The sequence below is a fragment of the Penicillium atrosanguineum genome (assembly GCF_028827265.1).
Source record: "Penicillium atrosanguineum strain IBT 20685 chromosome Unknown utg000006l_segment0_segment0, whole genome shotgun sequence".
NCBI classification, from domain to species: domain Eukaryota; kingdom Fungi; phylum Ascomycota; class Eurotiomycetes; order Eurotiales; family Aspergillaceae; genus Penicillium; species Penicillium atrosanguineum.
This window is the reverse complement of record NW_026623138.1, coordinates 869,244-886,714: the sequence shown is the minus strand read 5'-3', so window position 1 is coordinate 886,714 and position 17,471 is coordinate 869,244. Positions and strand designations below refer to the sequence as shown.

The 17,471-nt window shown below is 51.2% G+C and overlaps 11 protein-coding genes across 11 annotated transcripts; 5 read left to right on the top strand and 6 right to left on the bottom strand.

The window, feature by feature from the left end:
* Positions 1-280: 280 nt before the first annotated feature.
* N7443_007462 (uncharacterized protein) lies at positions 281-460 on the bottom strand (the record flags this gene model as incomplete). Its single annotated transcript, XM_056887518.1, has 1 exon — positions 281-460. One exon carries the CDS (start codon positions 458-460, stop codon positions 281-283), a length of 180 nt encoding a protein of 59 aa, XP_056739209.1.
* Positions 461-1,284: 824 nt separating this feature from the next.
* N7443_007461 (protein-L-isoaspartate O-methyltransferase) lies at positions 1,285-2,059 on the bottom strand (the record flags this gene model as incomplete). The annotated part of the gene is made up of 2 exons (XM_056887517.1): positions 1,285-1,899; positions 1,958-2,059. The coding sequence occupies 2 exons, from the start codon at positions 2,057-2,059 to the stop codon at positions 1,285-1,287; spliced, it is 717 nt and encodes a 238-aa protein (XP_056739208.1).
* A 610-nt stretch (positions 2,060-2,669) lies between these two features.
* N7443_007460 (uncharacterized protein) lies at positions 2,670-3,511 on the top strand (the record flags this gene model as incomplete). Its single annotated transcript, XM_056887516.1, has 2 exons — positions 2,670-2,880; positions 2,931-3,511. 2 exons carry the CDS (start codon positions 2,670-2,672, stop codon positions 3,509-3,511), a joined length of 792 nt encoding a protein of 263 aa, XP_056739207.1.
* Positions 3,512-3,719: 208 nt separating this feature from the next.
* Positions 3,720-5,636, bottom strand: N7443_007459 (uncharacterized protein; the record flags this gene model as incomplete). The annotated part of the gene is made up of 10 exons (XM_056887515.1): positions 3,720-3,836; positions 3,896-3,963; positions 4,018-4,072; positions 4,141-4,200; positions 4,262-4,654; positions 4,707-5,042; positions 5,113-5,168; positions 5,224-5,295; positions 5,359-5,414; positions 5,473-5,636. 10 exons carry the CDS (start codon positions 5,634-5,636, stop codon positions 3,720-3,722), a joined length of 1,377 nt encoding a protein of 458 aa, XP_056739206.1.
* A 369-nt stretch (positions 5,637-6,005) lies between these two features.
* On the top strand, positions 6,006-6,527 carry N7443_007458 (NADH dehydrogenase [ubiquinone] 1 beta subcomplex subunit 9; the record flags this gene model as incomplete). Its single annotated transcript, XM_056887514.1, has 5 exons — positions 6,006-6,019; positions 6,072-6,204; positions 6,261-6,339; positions 6,396-6,437; positions 6,502-6,527. The coding sequence occupies 5 exons, from the start codon at positions 6,006-6,008 to the stop codon at positions 6,525-6,527; spliced, it is 294 nt and encodes a 97-aa protein (XP_056739205.1).
* Positions 6,528-7,037: 510 nt separating this feature from the next.
* N7443_007457 (histone H2A) lies at positions 7,038-7,562 on the bottom strand (the record flags this gene model as incomplete). The annotated part of the gene is made up of 3 exons (XM_056887513.1): positions 7,038-7,090; positions 7,156-7,448; positions 7,510-7,562. 3 exons carry the CDS (start codon positions 7,560-7,562, stop codon positions 7,038-7,040), a joined length of 399 nt encoding a protein of 132 aa, XP_056739204.1.
* A 575-nt stretch (positions 7,563-8,137) lies between these two features.
* Positions 8,138-8,693, top strand: N7443_007456 (histone H2B family protein; the record flags this gene model as incomplete). Its single annotated transcript, XM_056887512.1, has 3 exons — positions 8,138-8,309; positions 8,381-8,452; positions 8,515-8,693. 3 exons carry the CDS (start codon positions 8,138-8,140, stop codon positions 8,691-8,693), a joined length of 423 nt encoding a protein of 140 aa, XP_056739203.1.
* Positions 8,694-9,041: 348 nt separating this feature from the next.
* On the bottom strand, positions 9,042-10,503 carry N7443_007455 (cysteine protease ATG4; the record flags this gene model as incomplete). Its single annotated transcript, XM_056887511.1, has 5 exons — positions 9,042-9,414; positions 9,473-9,700; positions 9,765-9,933; positions 9,986-10,291; positions 10,356-10,503. 5 exons carry the CDS (start codon positions 10,501-10,503, stop codon positions 9,042-9,044), a joined length of 1,224 nt encoding a protein of 407 aa, XP_056739202.1.
* Positions 10,504-11,008: 505 nt separating this feature from the next.
* On the top strand, positions 11,009-13,089 carry N7443_007454 (uncharacterized protein; the record flags this gene model as incomplete). The annotated part of the gene is made up of 4 exons (XM_056887510.1): positions 11,009-11,120; positions 11,175-11,987; positions 12,044-12,584; positions 12,633-13,089. 4 exons carry the CDS (start codon positions 11,009-11,011, stop codon positions 13,087-13,089), a joined length of 1,923 nt encoding a protein of 640 aa, XP_056739201.1.
* Positions 13,090-13,256: 167 nt separating this feature from the next.
* N7443_007453 (putative C2H2 finger domain protein) lies at positions 13,257-14,902 on the bottom strand (the record flags this gene model as incomplete). Its single annotated transcript, XM_056887509.1, has 2 exons — positions 13,257-14,739; positions 14,793-14,902. The coding sequence occupies 2 exons, from the start codon at positions 14,900-14,902 to the stop codon at positions 13,257-13,259; spliced, it is 1,593 nt and encodes a 530-aa protein (XP_056739200.1).
* Positions 14,903-15,335: 433 nt separating this feature from the next.
* N7443_007452 (uncharacterized protein) lies at positions 15,336-17,235 on the top strand (the record flags this gene model as incomplete). Its single annotated transcript, XM_056887508.1, has 4 exons — positions 15,336-15,745; positions 15,802-15,955; positions 16,013-17,010; positions 17,061-17,235. 4 exons carry the CDS (start codon positions 15,336-15,338, stop codon positions 17,233-17,235), a joined length of 1,737 nt encoding a protein of 578 aa, XP_056739199.1.
* Between the last annotated feature and the right edge of the window lie 236 nt (positions 17,236-17,471).

Sequence of the window (17,471 nt, the reverse complement as noted above, 5' to 3'; positions counted from 1 at the left end):
TTCCCCCAAATTATTTCTTTACCAGATTCACTCTTCAGGGTGCTCATTCCAATTTGGCCTGGTTGGAGGCTCCCCCATACAATATCTTGCAAACACAGGGTCACTCCATAGCACTGGGTTTGTAATCTCGATGATTTTCTTCAAATTGTTACTCAATCACTATTCGCTCCTAGAATAGTATCAAAGTATCCGTAGTCATCCGTATCAAAGTAATAGACAATCTTTCTTAAGCTCGGAAGACTTGGCTCCCACTTGGGCTCGATGATCTTTCTTCGATTTGTTACCGTTCAGGCAGCAGAGCGGGATAAAGAAATCGAAGATTAGCAGTGCGTAATTTTTCTCGGATAGGATGGCGCTTCTTCTGGTTCCAGGTGTTCCAGACTAGCCTAGAACCGGCAGGTTTTACCAGGGTCTTAACCCAGACGGAGTGAATAAAGTAGCCACTGGGGAACTTGTTCATTGTCGCTTTGCTCTCTCCTACCTCGCAGGCAAGCAAATCAGGCTAGGAGCGTCTTCGGCTCCGAATGCTTTGCTGGTGCTTTGACGGCCTGCTTCCCTCTCTCTTCCGGACTCCGTCTGTCAGCGCCACCTATGGGAAATTGGCGATACATTCGAAAGAGATCTTGCTGGCTTTCATCCCCTTTGGGGTGACAGGCGAAATTGGCAACAGTGAAACAAAGCCCACGTTTAAACGGCCATCTCCTTCCTTGCTTGATGGTGCTGTGCCTCCCTGGAAGGAACTTATCAGGAACCCAGTCTCCCCCCTTTTGAAGGTAGTGATCATTTCCCCTATAAAAGACTCGAGGTATCCTATGTCCGACATTGTGATGATTCGTGGAGGTAGAGGTGGATGTGGATGTGGATGCGAAATTAGAATTAGTAGATGTGAATGTAGACTTGGCTAAGGCGAAGTTGTGTGTAAAGTGGTTGGAAATTGCGAGAGGAAGGTGTACGTCAAGACCACTTCTTCTTGGGCTATCTGAACTTGGGGTTTAAGCCCTCGACAACCACTTTGGTCACAAATTCTTTCATTGTTCAATTAGCTACTCGTCCCTAGTTTCTCTCTCTTCTCCTGTTCAGAACTTTTGATAAGTATGTAGGGATCGTTCCCTACTGGCTTGTAATAATGGGCAGCAAATGGAAGAATCAATTGCAGTATCTGCTTTTCTGGCTGTCAGGTTGTCTTCTTTTCCCTCGTTATTGGTCGTAATACAGCCTGGCGGGCCTAAATGCATCACAAAGTGGCATTTCATTAGTCTCATACTTGTCATGGTCCTGGGTTCTTCATGATCGAGGCGCGTCTGTAAGGGGGACGTATTTGACCTGGAAGACCTTCTGCTTATGAACGGACCCATCTGCCTTTTTGTCCACGACCCATATGTACTGGCCTCCGCCGACGCTGCTCGTGAGACTTTCATCATCCGATGAATCAACCGGAATGAACAAGCGTCCGGGGGCTCGCAATTGTTGGATCAGAAGGGGGTGGAGCTGCTCAGCGGCTGCACCAACGTGGATCGCATCGTACGGGGCACCTTCTTTCCATCCCAGACGCCCATCCGCGGTGATAAACTTCACCTTCCCAGATTCCAGCAGCTTTCGGCCATCGTCGGAATTGTTCATATTGGTCCGAGCTAGCTCCACCAGTTCGGGGATGTGTTCAACTCCAATGACTTGGCCCTGGTCAGATGAACCGGGGGCCGTGACTAGATTGGCAAAGACATGAGTGAGATATCCGGAGCCAGATCCGATGTCTAGTACTTGTGAGCCAGGTTGTAGATGGTCAATGAGGTACTCGCAAGCCTGGCCATGCATGTGTGGAGCAGAAATGGTGGCCCCATGTCCGATGCGCTGAGGCGAGTCTGAGTAGGGCCGCGATGGAGCGTAGTGAGCTCGATCAACCTTGAGCGGGTGTCAGGTAGACAGGACAGAGACTTGGGGGAAAGAATCGGCTACTCACACCTAACATGGCTTCCTTGACGCGTTCGTTTTTGATGAGCTCGACCTTGACCAAATTCTCCACCAGTTCATTGTTGGTGGACCCGGAACAGTACCACGCCATTGAAGAATACTTTGCTCTGGGCCACTTGCGCACTGAGTTGTTTGACATGTGTCGGATCGTCCGCATGTGCAAGTTGCTTTGCAGTTTCGTGGTGTTGTGGTGTCGTGGTGAAGCTGAGAAGTAAAGTTCGGGGATCCGGCAACTTCGAGTTCAGCCCAGTCGAGTTGAGTTGAGCGCCTCGATATGACGCCATCGTCTTCGATTACCTACACGTGACAGCTCCGGGGGAAGTCAGGCTCACGTTGGTATCTTTTTTTGTTGTGCTACGGATATGTTTCATGTATCAGGTATTATCGGTGTTAGCGTGCCATACTTGAGTGGGGTACATATATTTAGAGGGAAAGAGAGGTGGGGAGAGGAAGAATATCTTGGCTATCGATAGCTTCAGGCAAGACACAAAGGGTTTCAGCCAGAAACACCACGAATATAAAATCAGAACACAAACACAAACACAACCCCAAACCAGCTACCTCACTCTCCTCACGAAGGTCACGGGGCATACTAGATGATCCACGACGAGTGAAGAACACTCCCCACCAAACTGCGGGGATCTCCCCGAGATCCACGAATCTGAAATTCCCTCCCCTTTAAACAACCGCCTTGGCTCACCATGCGATCAGGCAGGGTGTCTGGGTCCACTCAACCCATCATGAGCAACATGGAAGCAGACCCCGAAGTCAAAGCAGACGTGGACAGGATGATCCTGGATTACCTGACCTGCGTTGCCATAAATCAGACCTTGTCCGTCGCAGAGAATGCCAACGAAACGGCCGACTCAAACGAGTCAGAGGAGGCGGACTGGCTCATTGATGCTGTCGGAGGTAAGCTACAGAAGGTCGGATTTTTGGCACAACACTAACAAGCGAGGCAGCCTTTCGATCAATACTACCCGAAAAATCCCTTCATCGGGATCTGGACATCAAACTTCGGATTCTCGCAGTGGCTCACCAGATTCGTCATTACATGCCGACCCAGGAGCATCGTTCCCGCGAAGGTTGCTCTCCGCTATCGGCAATCGGCATCGAATTCATGGAGCTCTGTGCAACAGCCGTTCACAAGGTTTCTGAAACCAGATGGTTCGAGACCGGTGCCCAGTTTGTGGCACAGGCCGTGATAGAGGAGAAGTACGAGGGGGGTACACCTACGCCTTCCGAAAGTCTCTCGCAGATGTGTACATGGGCACCTAATGATCCGGTGCGGAATTCAAAATGGATCCAAATTCTTCAGCGCTGTACCAATGAGTTGCCCGAGCACAGTAATGTCTCCCTGGCACGCAGTGATATCGATCACAAATTCCCATTTGAAAAATTCAGATCCGGTGTGCTGGTCTTTCTGTTCGACCTGATAAGCACTCTTGATTCGCCTCTTCTCATCGAGCTCGAACGGGGCCAAGTCGGCAATCTCACCCGTAATGAGACGCAATGTCTTAGGGAACGTATCGGGCTGCGATGACCTAGACGTGCCGGGATCACGGAAAAAAATATGCCGAGCCCCGAGACAGGGGCTACGCATGCACTGGACTATACACTTCATGAGAGGGGGCTGACCAGTAAGCTGGCGGCTATATTTCAAAATTCGATAATCTACAAAAGGGTGCCAACCGCTGCTCTAAGCACGACAGACACAGATCAACCTACAAGGTACCGACGGAGTGACCCCTTTACCCGAGCAGCATGCGCCGGGGATCCTCAATGTACTCCTTGACCTTTACGAGGAAAGTGACAGCCTCGCGACCATCCAAAATACGGTGGTCGTATGTGAGGGCGAGATACATCATCTGTGTATTCAAAGTCAGCACAAGTCGCAGAAGAAGCTTTATTTGAAAAGAATCCTTACCGGGCGGATTTCAACCTTGCCGTTGACGGCCACGGGCTTGTCCTTGATGGCGTGGAGACCCAGAACAGCTAGCGAAGGGATTAGAAAGAGTCGACAAATAAGAAACAGCAAGAGGCACTCACCAGTCTGGGGAAGGTTGATGATGGGAGTACCCATCAGGGAGCCGAAGACACCACCCTATGCGGATGAGTTAGCATACATTCTTTGGCCTCGAGGGCCTTCACTGGGCAGACGGGGAAGCTTACGTTGCTGATGGTGAAGGTACCGCCAGCCATATCCTCAATGGTCAGCTTGTTATCACGAGCCTGCGATGTGTTAGTACTTATGCATCAGAGAGGGAGAGAAATTATTGATTTGAGAGCGCACCTTCTTGCCGAGCTCGGCGATCGACTGCTCAATGCCAACCAGGTCCATAGTCTCGGTGTTGCGAACCACAGGAGTAACCAGACCCTTCTCAGTAGCGACAGCAACGCTAATGTCGACGTAGTCGCGGTAGACGATGGTGTCACCGCCATTGGGGCCCTCAATCGATGCATTGACGGCGGGGATGTCCTTCATGGCCAGGACACAGGCACGAGAGAAGGCGCTCATGAAGCCGAGCTTCACGCCGGTCTTCTTGAGCACGTCGTCCTTGTAGAGCTTGCGGAGCTCCATCAACGAGGACATATCAACCTCGTTGAAAGTTGTTAGGGAAGCGGCGGTGTTCTGGGACTGCTTCAGACGCTCCGCAATTCTCAGACGCATCCGGTTCATTTTCACCTGGAGGATATGTTAGTTCGGAACACATCAAGACAGAAGGTATCGTTCGTACACGGCGCTCTTCGCGGTTTCCGAGGGCAGGCTTGGACTCAGCAGCACCCTGGGGCTTGGGAGACTCGGCTTTCTTAGGGGGAGCCGGCTTGGACGGCTCGGGCGCCTTGGGCTTCTCTGCCGCGGGAGCAGACTCCTGAGGCTTCTCGGTGGCAGACTCCTGGGGCTTCTCGGTGGCAGCCTCCTTGGGCTGCTCGGGAGCAGCATCCTTCTCGCCCTCGGGGGCAGCACCCAGCTCCAACTTGACGAGATCCTGGCCCACGGTCACGGTGTCCTCCTCGTTCACGAGAAGCTCCTTGATCGTTCCAGATTCCGGGGCATTAACCGAGACATCGATCTAGAGAGCAAGATGGAATGTTAGAACCTTGAGGATTCTATATATCGGGGGTAGAACCCGAGGAGTTTACCTTGTCAGTCTCAATGGTGGCGATTTCCTCGTCACGCTCAACGTAGTCGCCAACCTCTAAGAACATATCAGCTCTGGCGGTAAAATTCAAGGTAAGAAGACAAATGCATACGTTTCGAAAACTGCTTCAGGGTACCCTCAGTGATGGACTCGGCCATCTGGGGGACCTTGACAATGCTGTCGGCTAGAATACGAGCAGTATTAGCACCATTTTGCTCATTGAAAGGTGCATGTAGGTCATAATTACCGTAAGTCCGGATCTGAGAGCCGACGAAAGGAGCGAGGTTGCGCGACACGTTGATGCTATTGGTCCGTCGGGTCAGTCATTGCGCCAGAGATCGTGTACACCTGTTAGACCTACCCGGAAGAGGCCTGCAGCAGACCGGAGGCACGCTGGGAGGCATTGGCGCGCGTGAGGGTAGAAAGGTTCTGGACGGCGCGAAGCCGGCTGGGAGTCCGAGTAGCCCGGGTCAAAGTCGTCAAACGCTGACCCGAAAGGCGCGCGAGAGGAAGGCGAGCGGCCATGATGTATGGTTGAAAAACACAAACAAGAGAAGACTCCCAGAGAAGGAGGTATAAGGAAACGGTTGAAGAAAGGAAAAGGGAGAAAAAAAAGCCCTCGCTGTTACTGTTACGTAGCCGAAGCCCAAGACCTCCCGAAGCCGAGATGCGGAAGGGCCAGTGCCGGAGTAATGTTTTTACGCTGCTACGGCCAAGTACAGATACCAGTTGTGCAGAGTGCAACGAATGAGGAAGCTGAGAATAGTCAACCCGCATCCTTCTCCATCTCGGACTGACGGATTGACGCGCATTGTCTATCGGACTCTTCGCGCTCGTCTTGTTACCATCTTTCCTTCTTCTTTCCCGTTCCAATTGAACTCGAGAGAGCCCATCATGTCCTCCGCCACGTGAGTGAAACCCTCCATGACTTCGGTGATCTCTCTGACCCTTGGTATATAGCTCGCTATACCGGCGCTCCCTGAAGCTGTCCCTCGACTGGGCCGTCCACCGGTCAGTGTGGCGCGGGCAGGCTGTCTATATTCGCTCTCTGTTTGAGGCCAACAAGGACGTCCGCGACCCTCGCCAGCAGCAGGTACCGTTACCCGCCAGGTCCTCCGATCGAACCTCGCACTTACACGTCGAATTCAGGTCCTTTTGCGCGAGACAGAGAAGTTGTTGGATGAGTGGAAACACCCCGATCCCTACCGGCCGCCCACCGCCCCTGGAGGTATGTCTTTTGCTTCGAGATCCGTACTGCGTGCGCTTCACTTACATTGTCTATAGGTAACAAATGGGAGAGAAACTTGCCGGCTCCAATTTTGCCATGTACGTTGAACATGAACTCGATCTACTCACTTCAACAGGAAGTACCATACTAACATCGTTGCAGATGCGGAAGCTCCAGGCGCCCACTAGAAGATTTCCCGGGCATCAAAACCATGTTTATGTAATTTGGCCTACTGCAAATGAAATAGTCACCTTTTATTCAAATCAATTCGAGCAAATCTGTAACTGACTGCAACTGAATTCAACGAGACTTAGGAGACCTTGAGGAATTGATTGCTGCTGCTCCAAAATCGGCATGTACCACTACTGTAACGATGAAAACGAGATTTCATACGAGATCGATCATGTCATACTGAACGGATGAGAAATAATGAAGTAAAAAGTAGACTCTGTTGAACCTAGAATCTTTTAATTGATTTGGCCATATGCCCAGGGGTAGTTATCCGAAAACTGAAATCCCTCGAACAAGCTGAGTTCGTCGGTATCATTCCATGCCCGCAGGCATAATGTACAACCTGGAAACTGAAGAAAAGAGAAAACGCAGAGCCATAACGTGCCCATCCCATAACCCCATTATCGTGTCAATGAACCAACCCGCGCCGGAAAAACAAAACAAATCCGCGAAATAAAAGAAGCCATTTACAGCTCCTGGCTGCCCTTGCCGGCCTTAGGGGTCTTCTTGGGCAGAAGGTCTGGAGGTTAGACATTAGCGACTGCATACGGAATTGTATAGCCCAAACTGAAGGATGACACGTACTCTGGTGGATGTTGGGGAGAACACCACCCTGGGCGATGGTGACATGACCCAGGAGCTTGTTCAACTCCTCATCATTGCGGATGGCAAGCTGAAGGTGACGGGGAATGATACGGGTCTTCTTGTTGTCACGGGCAGCGTTACCGGCCAACTCGAGAATCTCAGCAGCGAGGTACTCGAGAACGGCAGCCAGGTAAACGGGGGCACCGGCACCAACACGCTGGGCGTAGTTTCCCTTGCGGAGCAGACGGTGGACACGGCCAACGGGGAAGGCGAGACCAGCCTTGGAGGAACGGCTGGAAATCATTGATGTCAGAATGAGTCGAAGATGCGATATCACAACAATGAGATACTTACGACTGAGCGTTCTTGGAACCGCTAGCCTTGCCGCCGGACTTTCCGCCAGTCATTTTGATGGTTGTAGTTGGGTTGGGGGGTTTTGGTTTAGAAAGGGTTGGATATGTCGATGAAGATGGAGCGTAGGTTGCGAAAACAGGTGGGAGGGCAGCGTGTGGAAGCGGAGGGCATTTATAAGGACGCGGTGAGGGTGACGTTGGGGCGCATCAATCAACTCCAGATCACGCTCTCGCTTAACGGGATCGGCCAATCATGGCGCAGATCACGGGGCGCGCGGCATGCCACATCAGGTAAGGTGTCGTATTCTATCGGTCGTATTTCACGTTACGCATATTTGACCGTGATACCCGCGCCCGTGACCCGGCCCCGCCCACCTTAAGACGCGTCGACCCCCTCTTAATCATACAGATCATACATATTCGTGACCGTATTGAAATTCCGCCTCCTTTGCACCCCTCAGGATCAACTGAGCCTGAGCCCACCGAGTATAAAGACCGCGCCTCCCTCGTCACCGCGTTTCTCTTACTTTTACTCACTCCATCTCCGTCCTTCATCTCCATCAACGCTCCATCTTCCAACCCCCTTCAAACACCTTTCAAATTTTCACTTCTTGTGATTATCATCAAAAATGGCCCCCAAGGCAGCTGAGAAGAAGCCCTCCACCGGAGGCAAGGCCCCTGTTGGCGGCAAGGCTCCCGCTGAGAAGAAGGAGGCTGGCAAGAAGACCGCCGCCGCCTCTGGCGAGAAGAAGAAGCGCGGCAAGACCCGCAAGGAGACCTATTCCTCCTACATCTACAAGGGTGAGTTTGGACTTACGAATTCTGGTTCCCATCGCCTCCGAACGCGTCCATTAATGTTTTGATTTCTTTAGTCCTCAAGCAGGTTCACCCCGACACCGGTATCTCCACCCGTGCTATGTCCATCCTGAACTCCTTCGTCAACGGTATGCTTTGATCCTCCTCTCTCAACGCGTCGGAACGCGCCTTTTTTCTGACCGGAATCTAGATATCTTCGAGCGCGTTGCCACTGAGGCCTCCAAGCTGGCTGCCTACAACAAGAAGTCCACCATCTCTTCCCGGGAGATCCAGACTTCCGTCCGCCTCATCCTCCCCGGTGAGCTGGCCAAGCACGCCGTGTCTGAGGGTACCAAGGCCGTTACCAAGTACTCTTCCTCCGCCAAATAAGCGGTTAATGGGTTTTTTCGTTTCTTGCGGTATTGCTTTTTTTTTTCACCGTCTCCTGATCTTGTTTGGGCTCTGAGGCGGTCGGTTATGGGTGTTTTGCGGGTTTTCTAATGTGTCATGGGATGGTCTCAATTTTCTTTACCCCCGATGGGCGACTTTTTCTGATGGTTACTACTCGATGCGCGCGGTGTAACATAACTCGGGTCTGGAGCGGGTTACACGGTTTACCCTCTCCAACTAGAACGCGAAATTCCAAATGCTTGATTGCATCGATCATTATTCTTCCTCTCTAGTTTATGTACAATCCGCTTGCACTCTTACTTGAAATCGCAGGTTTCTCTCTATTGCTCATTCTAGTGCATCCGAATCATCAAGTGCTTCAACTTCGTCCAACGCCTCCTCTCGGCCAATGCCTTCATCCGTCTGCACTCCGCTGGTGACGATGTGTATGATCGGCTTCCCTGGCGTGGATTTGACCCGCTCCTTCCAATCGGCCCAATCTGCCTCGTCTCGAATCAAAAACCCGATCAGCATACTGGGATCCATATCCTTGATGTGAATCCGTCTCAAGCGTCGAGTGTGATAGCTATCCACTTCTTCTGGGGTATGCACCTCATCGGGGCCTTTGGCGGGAATCGTGGGGCGTGTGATGTGCGGGTCAAGGAAAAAAAGCTGTGAATCCTGCACGCCCATGAAATAATGGGATGCCGACGGTCGTCCACTATTATGTCCCCGTTTGTTAGCATAGCACTCTTTTCATTCTTTGGGGTTGGTCCCACCCTGCGACGCCCACTGATTGCGGATATTGCAAAGATGCTCGAAGACCGTCCCAATATACAGAAGTGACCTGCTCAATACCCAATCTCAACCCGAGAAGGATGAGTGTCGGTTGGAAGCGTCCATTTTCGCCGCGGGCTAGTCGAGTGAACTGATCTTCGTACACGTCGGACGTATCGTTGGTCACGTAAACCCTCAGCTTGGGGTCTTCGCATTCGTTCGACAAGGTCCTGGTGTTTTTTGATCAGCCTTATTTTTTGGCTCTTTTTTTTTTGGCTCACAGGGGCGACATACTGGATGCACCGAGCAGTTGCCGATGGCCCAAACCATTCCCCGGGGTATTTTCCGCAGGACTCAGCACCGCATTTAACAAATCGATGTATTGAGAAGGGTGCCTCTGAATAATCTGCAAACATAGCAAGTAGTTTAGATTCTTCCTCGGGCCTTTGGCCTCTTCGCCAATCTGTGGTTCTTGTCAGCGCTATTCCGACTCGTGTGGGAATCTCCGTGGTCACCTCGGCCAAGTAGTAAAACGCAGAGGGTATTCGCGAGTAGGCTCTGTCCAGATCGGATCATGCAACCCCAGCCGGTGTCAGATGTGAAGCCCTGTGCGTCCATCAACTGGCTTCGAATACGAACCCCCAGTGACATCGAGGATGTTGCTTCTGGTGTGTTGTTTCGGGGGATGGGTGTGAAGTTGGAGCGGTAGGTCATCCATATTCTAGATTCAAAATCTTTCATAAATGCCTCCGGCCAGGCAAATCCAGCAGTGTCATTTGGGGCACCCGCTCGCTTTGAACTCGAAGGGGCGTTATGTCTTTCTAGAGTAATGTCAGTGATTGCCCTTGGTTCGCGGATGTATGGATTTTCAGGTTCACTACATACCGGGTTCGCCACTCGCGATTTGGAGGGGAGGGGCATACATTTGACCTAGGCACCAGATGGCGGCCTCTGGCGCCATGTCGTTCTTAGGCTCTGGGTCCCAGAAGTATTGTACAATACGCTTGCATTTCTCCAGGTCCACCCCTGTCATCTCTGTTGGTATCTTTACTCTCGTGCCTGGTGGCGTGGGAGTTGGGGTCGGGTGCGGGGGGGGGTTGTGTTTAAACAGGTTAGAGATGCTATCCAGGATATATATATCGGGACGGGAGGAGCGTAGATCTGTAGATTACGAGATCCCAAGTCCGTGTGCCCCACGAGATAAAGCTCAAATACCACCAAAAAAGATCAGTTTGAAATCAAAAGGGGCCCCGAAGGTAACTTCTGCATTATTTTAGATGTCAAGGTCACGGTCATGGTCACGTTCATGGTCACGGTCATGGTCACGGTGTCTGTCTTGTTCGGACTCAACCCTCACGACACTTCACTACGTAAAAATCTTCAAAATTGGCTCTTCTTCAACCCATTCGAACATTAACGCTCGTCAACACAGAACCTCCGAATTTATGTCTTCAAATCCATCAACAAGAAAGAGTACTTGGCCTATGACGCGATCTTGACTCCCCCCCCGACCAGGCTCCACCGCCCGGCCCACCCATATGCCCATCCGCGATCCGGAAATCCTCACTTCTTCGCCTACCCGAACAGCAACACTCATGGCCCGCCATGGGAAAGCGAAGGCCCGCGTCAAGCGGGACCCAAAGATGGCGAGTGAGTACTCATACGAGATTACCACTTCGCCGCTTCACTACTGACTATTCACAGAACCATCGCCACATCAATTTACCATGCAGCAGGAGGCACTCAATACCGAAACGCATACACGACTATGGTCCAATAGCAATCTCCGCCACAAGGCCGTCAGTTTTGTGAGTGCGGGTGAATTGAAACGGAGCGAAATCGAGGTCGAGGTCGAGGTCGCATTCGAAGATGCCAGCCCGGATGATCGTGATAAATATGCCCAAATAGATTCCGACCCGGATGCGATAAAGCTCGAGATAGAAGCGTCTTCAGATCCGAACAAAGATTCTCCTACTGGCACGTTCTTCTTCGACTCGACAGGGCAACAACCCATCGATACAGGGCTTCCAAACCCGACGCCGCGATTGGATTTGAGCGATTCCGATGACTCAAGCGAAGATGAAGTCGTTTTCATGGGGCGCAAGAACAATCAGAAGCCGACCGTGATAGAAACCGACAGAAACGAGCTACAGGGAATTCTGCGTACTGCATCCGAAAACCACCCGACACCCGTCACCCTGGAGATTGTTACACCCACGCACTCGAACGTCTCACCGGAACATAGTCAAAGCCCCGCGACACCGGATGGGCGGCAGAGACGCGGGTTTCATGAAGAAGAAAACGACCCGCTGGCAGATTATATTGCCAACATGGATCGCCACTACCACACCGAAGACGACGCGGATTCTTACGTCCACATCGAAACAGAAGGTGGCACTGGCATTGGCCATACTGCTGCAAATCCCGGATCGTCGGGGTCAAGTATCACTGGCCCTGAAATCGAACGGGCAAAAGCCAAAAACAACGACGAGGCTCAAGTACAGAACTCAATTGACGGTGAGTCGCCCATGAGATCTTGTGATGCGAATATTTCTTCTAATGTGAAGGCCTAGTACTGTCTAAGATGTACCTGGATACAGAACCGGAAGCAGCCGTAAGCTCTGATGACGACCTCGCAGGCCTGGATTCCGACGACTCCGACCTGGACATGGAGGACGGAGATATTGACACCGAGCTCCTCGAAGAGTTGGCTATCAGATATTCGACACAGAGGACCAAGGGTAGCCGCCAAGGCAATCATGGATTTGCGTCAGCGTCAGCATTTGCAGACGCCCTCGAGGCTGACCCTTACTATGGATTCGATATCATGGACTTCAATAGGCCCAGCTTGCAGAAGAAGGGCAAAGGCAAAACCCCACCTGCGTTGGATCTCATGCTTTCTGACAGCGATCTCGAGTTTAACCTACGTGAGGCATGGCAAACTGACCGCAAGAAAAAGTCCGCCAAGAAGAAGGAACGAGAGGAGCTCCGCTCGCAGGGATTGCTGGGAAGAGATCCCGGAGATGCGGACTTGAAGATCAAATATTCCAAGGGCATGGACTTGGAGGAGCTGATAACTGAAATGCGAACTTTCCTACTGTCGTCCAAGACCAGGTGCGTGAGAGTTATCCCGTTACCATAAATTTGACTGACCCTGCCTAGTCTATCGTTGCCACCCATGACCAAGAATCATCGAAAGACAATCCATGAACTGGCCAATACCCTGAATCTGAAGTCACAGTCCCGCGGCAATGGACCTGCGCGGTTCCCAATACTCGTCAAAACCCAGCGTACCCCTACATACACGCGCAAAACCATTTCTAGAGTTGACAATCTTTTATCTGGACGGAAATTAAATCGTCGACTTTTCCACTCCTGGGGCTCAGATGGTTCAAAGCCAACCAAGAGCAAGCGAGGAGCCGTTGGTGGAGCTGTTTCATACATGGAGGGCGATGTCGTTGGTGCCTCTGCGCCAGAGATCGGTGTAGAAAACCGAGGGCGAGCGATGCTGGAGAAGATGGGATGGAGCAGTGGCACTGCGCTTGGGGCCTCTAACAACAAGGGCATCCTTCAGCCTGTTGCGCAAGTGGTGAAGAATTCTCGGGCTGGTCTCGGATAAGATCCGGGATCTTGCCCGATCCCTGTACACTTGTTTATAGAGAGATACAATGAAACTGGGTATGTCTTCAGAATGATGCGACATGAAAATTGTATATTTACCTAGACCTCCTAGGAATAAGGACCTTGGACTGACTTCTAACACACTAGATGACTGTGCTTCGAACTTCATCGTCTTCTCCCTTTAGCTGCGATTGGTTGTGCGTGGGAGGGGTTTTCTTGGATGTGAGTGAACAATTGATTTCTCGAGGCAAAAGTCACACTGCAATGCATACAAATCCACCCCCCAGATTTTTCCGTATTCCGAGCTGCCTTTTTGGCCCGCTTCTGCTTAGCTTTGCCAATCTGCGGCGTAGCTGGTCCGTCGTCGAGCGCAGAAGAGGACAATTGCTCGGTAAGCGCAGGTATAGAGTCATCGACTTGCAAATTTTTAAAGTCTGAGTGAAGCCTGGTTTCAATGGTTTCCCTAGACACATAGTCCTCATCTTCGATAGACTTCTCATCCTCAGATCCAGAGGCCGAGATATGACTCTTGCCTTTTAGTTCAGTATCTTCGGAACGGTCATCTTCTTGGACAACAGAGCTATCTGGCTGGATGGCCACGGGGGTGTCATGGTCACTATCATGTCCATCATAATCATCATCGTAACCATTTATGCCTTGGGAGGCGCGGGATGCGTCAACTTGAATCACAGGCTCTAAATCCAGCTCATCGTTCTCCAATAGCATCTCTCGACGCAGCTGCTTAACAGCCTTCAAATGTTTCTTGCTACGTTCATGAGCCTCGAACTGCTTCTGGCTCTTGAAATGCTTGTTGCATGCCACGCATTCGAAGCTCTCGACCTCGCTTTCTGAGCTCTCTTGACTGATACCGGCCACAGGTTCTTCGGACTGGGCCCATTGGGGAACGACATGCTCGCGCATTTTGGCTTGGTTCATCGCGCGAGATCTTGCCGCTTGGGCTGCCACGGACTGACGAAGAGTCTCTTGCCTTTGAGCCTCATTGAGTGCATTAGCCTTGTAACGTGGGTCCCGCTTCTTGATGAATGCCACCAGAGACCGAACGGCGTCGTTAAATTCGCGTATAGCCTCATCTCGAAGGCGCCGGTTCTCTTTTTCCATTAGCCTGCGGACTCGGCGATCAGGGGCATCGGAAAGACGATAAGTGTCCTTCCAGGAAAATGATTTTCTGGTTGAGAATCCGCTCCAGGCGGCGTAGAATGGGCGCACGACTGTTTCAAAATCGTCGTCCTGCATCCCAAAGGGAGGATAATCCACCATGTCTTGGTCTTCCCATTGGCAAGCCAATCGCTCCTCTAGCGCCAATTTGGAGAATTGATCGCTAAGACCGCCGAAGAAGCCACTGGGCGAATCTGAGAACTCCATTCGAGGGCTGAACTTTGCGAATACCTTCAGGACATCTTCCGCAGTGGTGACTCGAATGTTGTAGGAATGTTGATCTCCCTCAGAGCCTCCATTGGTGCCCAAAAACGCATCGCTGTGTGAATCGTACCAGGCACGCTCCTGAGGGTCAGCAAGCACCTCGTAGGCCGATTGGATTTCAGCAAAAAGCCTTGTAGCCTCCTCAACGTTTCCGTAATTACGATCGGGGTGCAGCTCGAGGGCCTTTTTTCGATATGCCTTTTTGATCCTGTGGAGAATTAGCCTAAGGTTCAGGGGTCCTTGGGATTATAGAGAGCCTACTCATCATCAGTGGCAGCCGGTGCGACACCAAGCAACTCGTAATAATCTGTCTTTCGCTCGGATTGTTGCTCTTGGGGGCCCTTTGAGCCGGTGGATTGAGATTGACCCATACCCCGCGGAAAAGAGAGAAGAGAAGAGAAGAGAGGAGATCAGAAAAAGAGAAAGGGTGAAGAAAGGACTGGAGCAATCAGAAACCCCCAAGCATCAAAATGCCTGTAGTTTTGCAGGTTTGGACCGCTGTTTAGTGGTAGGCGAAAGTAACCTTTTTTCTCCGCGTCGGTTCTCGGCGCCTCCGCTTAGCAACCCCAGCTCCTTCTGCAGCTCCAATTCCCCTCCTATCCTATCCTCCCGGTCGAGGGTACAACGCTGGCGTTAGATTGATTACCTCTGAAGATTTGCAGTTTGCAGCTTGCCGCTCAACTCTCGCGATTGCCTTCACATGGTCATAAATCGCCCTTGTCCCTCGGGGATTCAGTCGATCACAGTGAGGGGTTCTTTTCCTCCTTCTTGCAACTTACCCAGAATCGCCCTTCGCCTACAGGCATGCTTCGGTCTTTGAATCACCTTCCGGACGAGATACTCCACTCCATTCTATGCTACTCTCACCCTCGCTCCTGCGCTGCTCTTGAACAAACCAGTCACCGCTTTGAGAATGTGACCAACGAGCCTTTGCTATGGCGTCACTACTGCCAACTCCATTACAAGTCCTGGGATAGAAGACATGGTATCATTCGGAAGCTTGCGAGCCCGGTTCCTACGGTCGACTGGAAAGCGCTTTTTGTCTTACGATATCGCATCGATGACTCCGCCACCCAACTTCTTGATAGTATTCTTGCTAGCCAGACTGGACGCATCGAAAAATTTAGGGCTGTCATTGATTACGGATATGATGCGAAGGATACTCTTTTGCGACACGGTCAAGTTGAAACCGGAGAAGATCATCTTGCAAGAAGGTTTGCTTCAATCTTTCATTCGATAGTGATGTCTGACTGTTAACCATTGACGCAAGGTATTATGCCCGGGCATTGTTGACCTGCCTCCATAGAAGTATTGCAGTCCCTGAATGGGCCAAACTCAGGCGTGGAGAGCCAGTATCGCTTGAGCGCGCATTGGGCGCCTTTGATTTGTTCATTCCGGAGAGCGGATATGGGGACTTGGATGAGGTATTCCCCAAATTCAATGATTTATCCGCCTTTGTATTCCTCCCTAACTTTGTCTAGATACGAGAAATGCTGGCTACAGTTGTTGGTCAGTTCACTTCATTCTATCCCGACTTGGACTCTCTTAGCCCGCGCGAAAAGGCTCTAGAACTTGCGCGGTGGTTGCAACTGAATGATTTCACCGGAATTGAGGCAGGACGGGAGTATCATTCTCTGGAGCACAACTTCCTGGGGCTAGCTCTACAGAGTCCCGGTCACAGCTCGCTGCCGTTGATCTCGGCTGCCATCTATTGCTACGCCGCTCAGGAGCTTGGACTGAATGCCCACCCTTGCGGGTTCCCATTTCACGTCCATGTCATCATTACTCCACGACCGGGCTTTGATATGAGCGGCAACATCCTTGCTGATGCGGAGCAAGGTTCCCCAATGTATCTGGACCCATTCCGGGGGGCAAGAGAGACCCCAGTATCCGACTTACGAGACCAGCTAGCCTTCCTTGGTGTGTCAGACCAGGCTGAATTCCTCGGTGATGCTCAGGCTTCGGACATTGTCTTGCGCTGCAGCAAAAATATCCTGAATTCAATTCATTCTGCGTCTACTCGCCCGGGGGAAGCATCTACTTCTGTAGACATGGTGAGTGCAAAATACGCGGCTCTGTGGTCTTCAATGCTTCTTTCGGGTGATTCGCGTCCGATGGATCTACGGCATCAGTTACCATGGCTGATGGAATTGTTTGCCACTGATTTCCCGTCCGATATATTCTTGGTGGAGCAGTACATTGTGCCTCTATTTCACGGGCTTTTTGAGCATGAACACATACTGGAAAGCCTCCATGTCATGCGAGCAGTCGACGAAATACCCAAGCAGGTGCGCAGGAGGACCGAGGAGAATAAGAACATTCGATATAAGGTTGGCCAAGTCTTTCGGCATCGTCGCTATCACTATCGGGCTATTATCACCGGATGGGATTCAGAATGTGGCGCGGGAGAACAGTGGATGAGGCGAATGGGGATTGATCGCTTGCAAGCTGGCCGACATCAGAGTTTCTATCACGTTCTGTGAGTTTGCTGGTCTTAATTTATGTATATCCCGATCTAACTTAGTCCAGGGTTGAGGATCGAAGTGTTCGGTACGTGGCCGAAGAGAATATTGATCTAATTCTTACTCATCTTACGGAGTTGCCGCAAAGTTTGACTGCCATTGCAGGGAAACACTTCAAACGGTGGGATGAGGTAACGCGGGCCTTTATTAGTAACGTGAAAGATGAATACCCTGATGACTAGCGCCGATGACGAATTTTTAAAAACACACAACCCCCTTATGTTGGGTCTATGTCTACTGAATAATGGACCAAATTTTGTCCAAAATTGATTCAAAATGATTTTGGCGTATAGCGCGCGACCTTGTCTTTGATCTTCGGGCAAGGAACGGGTAGATTCCGTAAAACCCCAGTAAGACCTCTGATTCCATCATAAAACATCAAGATGCGATAAATCAATGCTGCTATACGATATGCTTG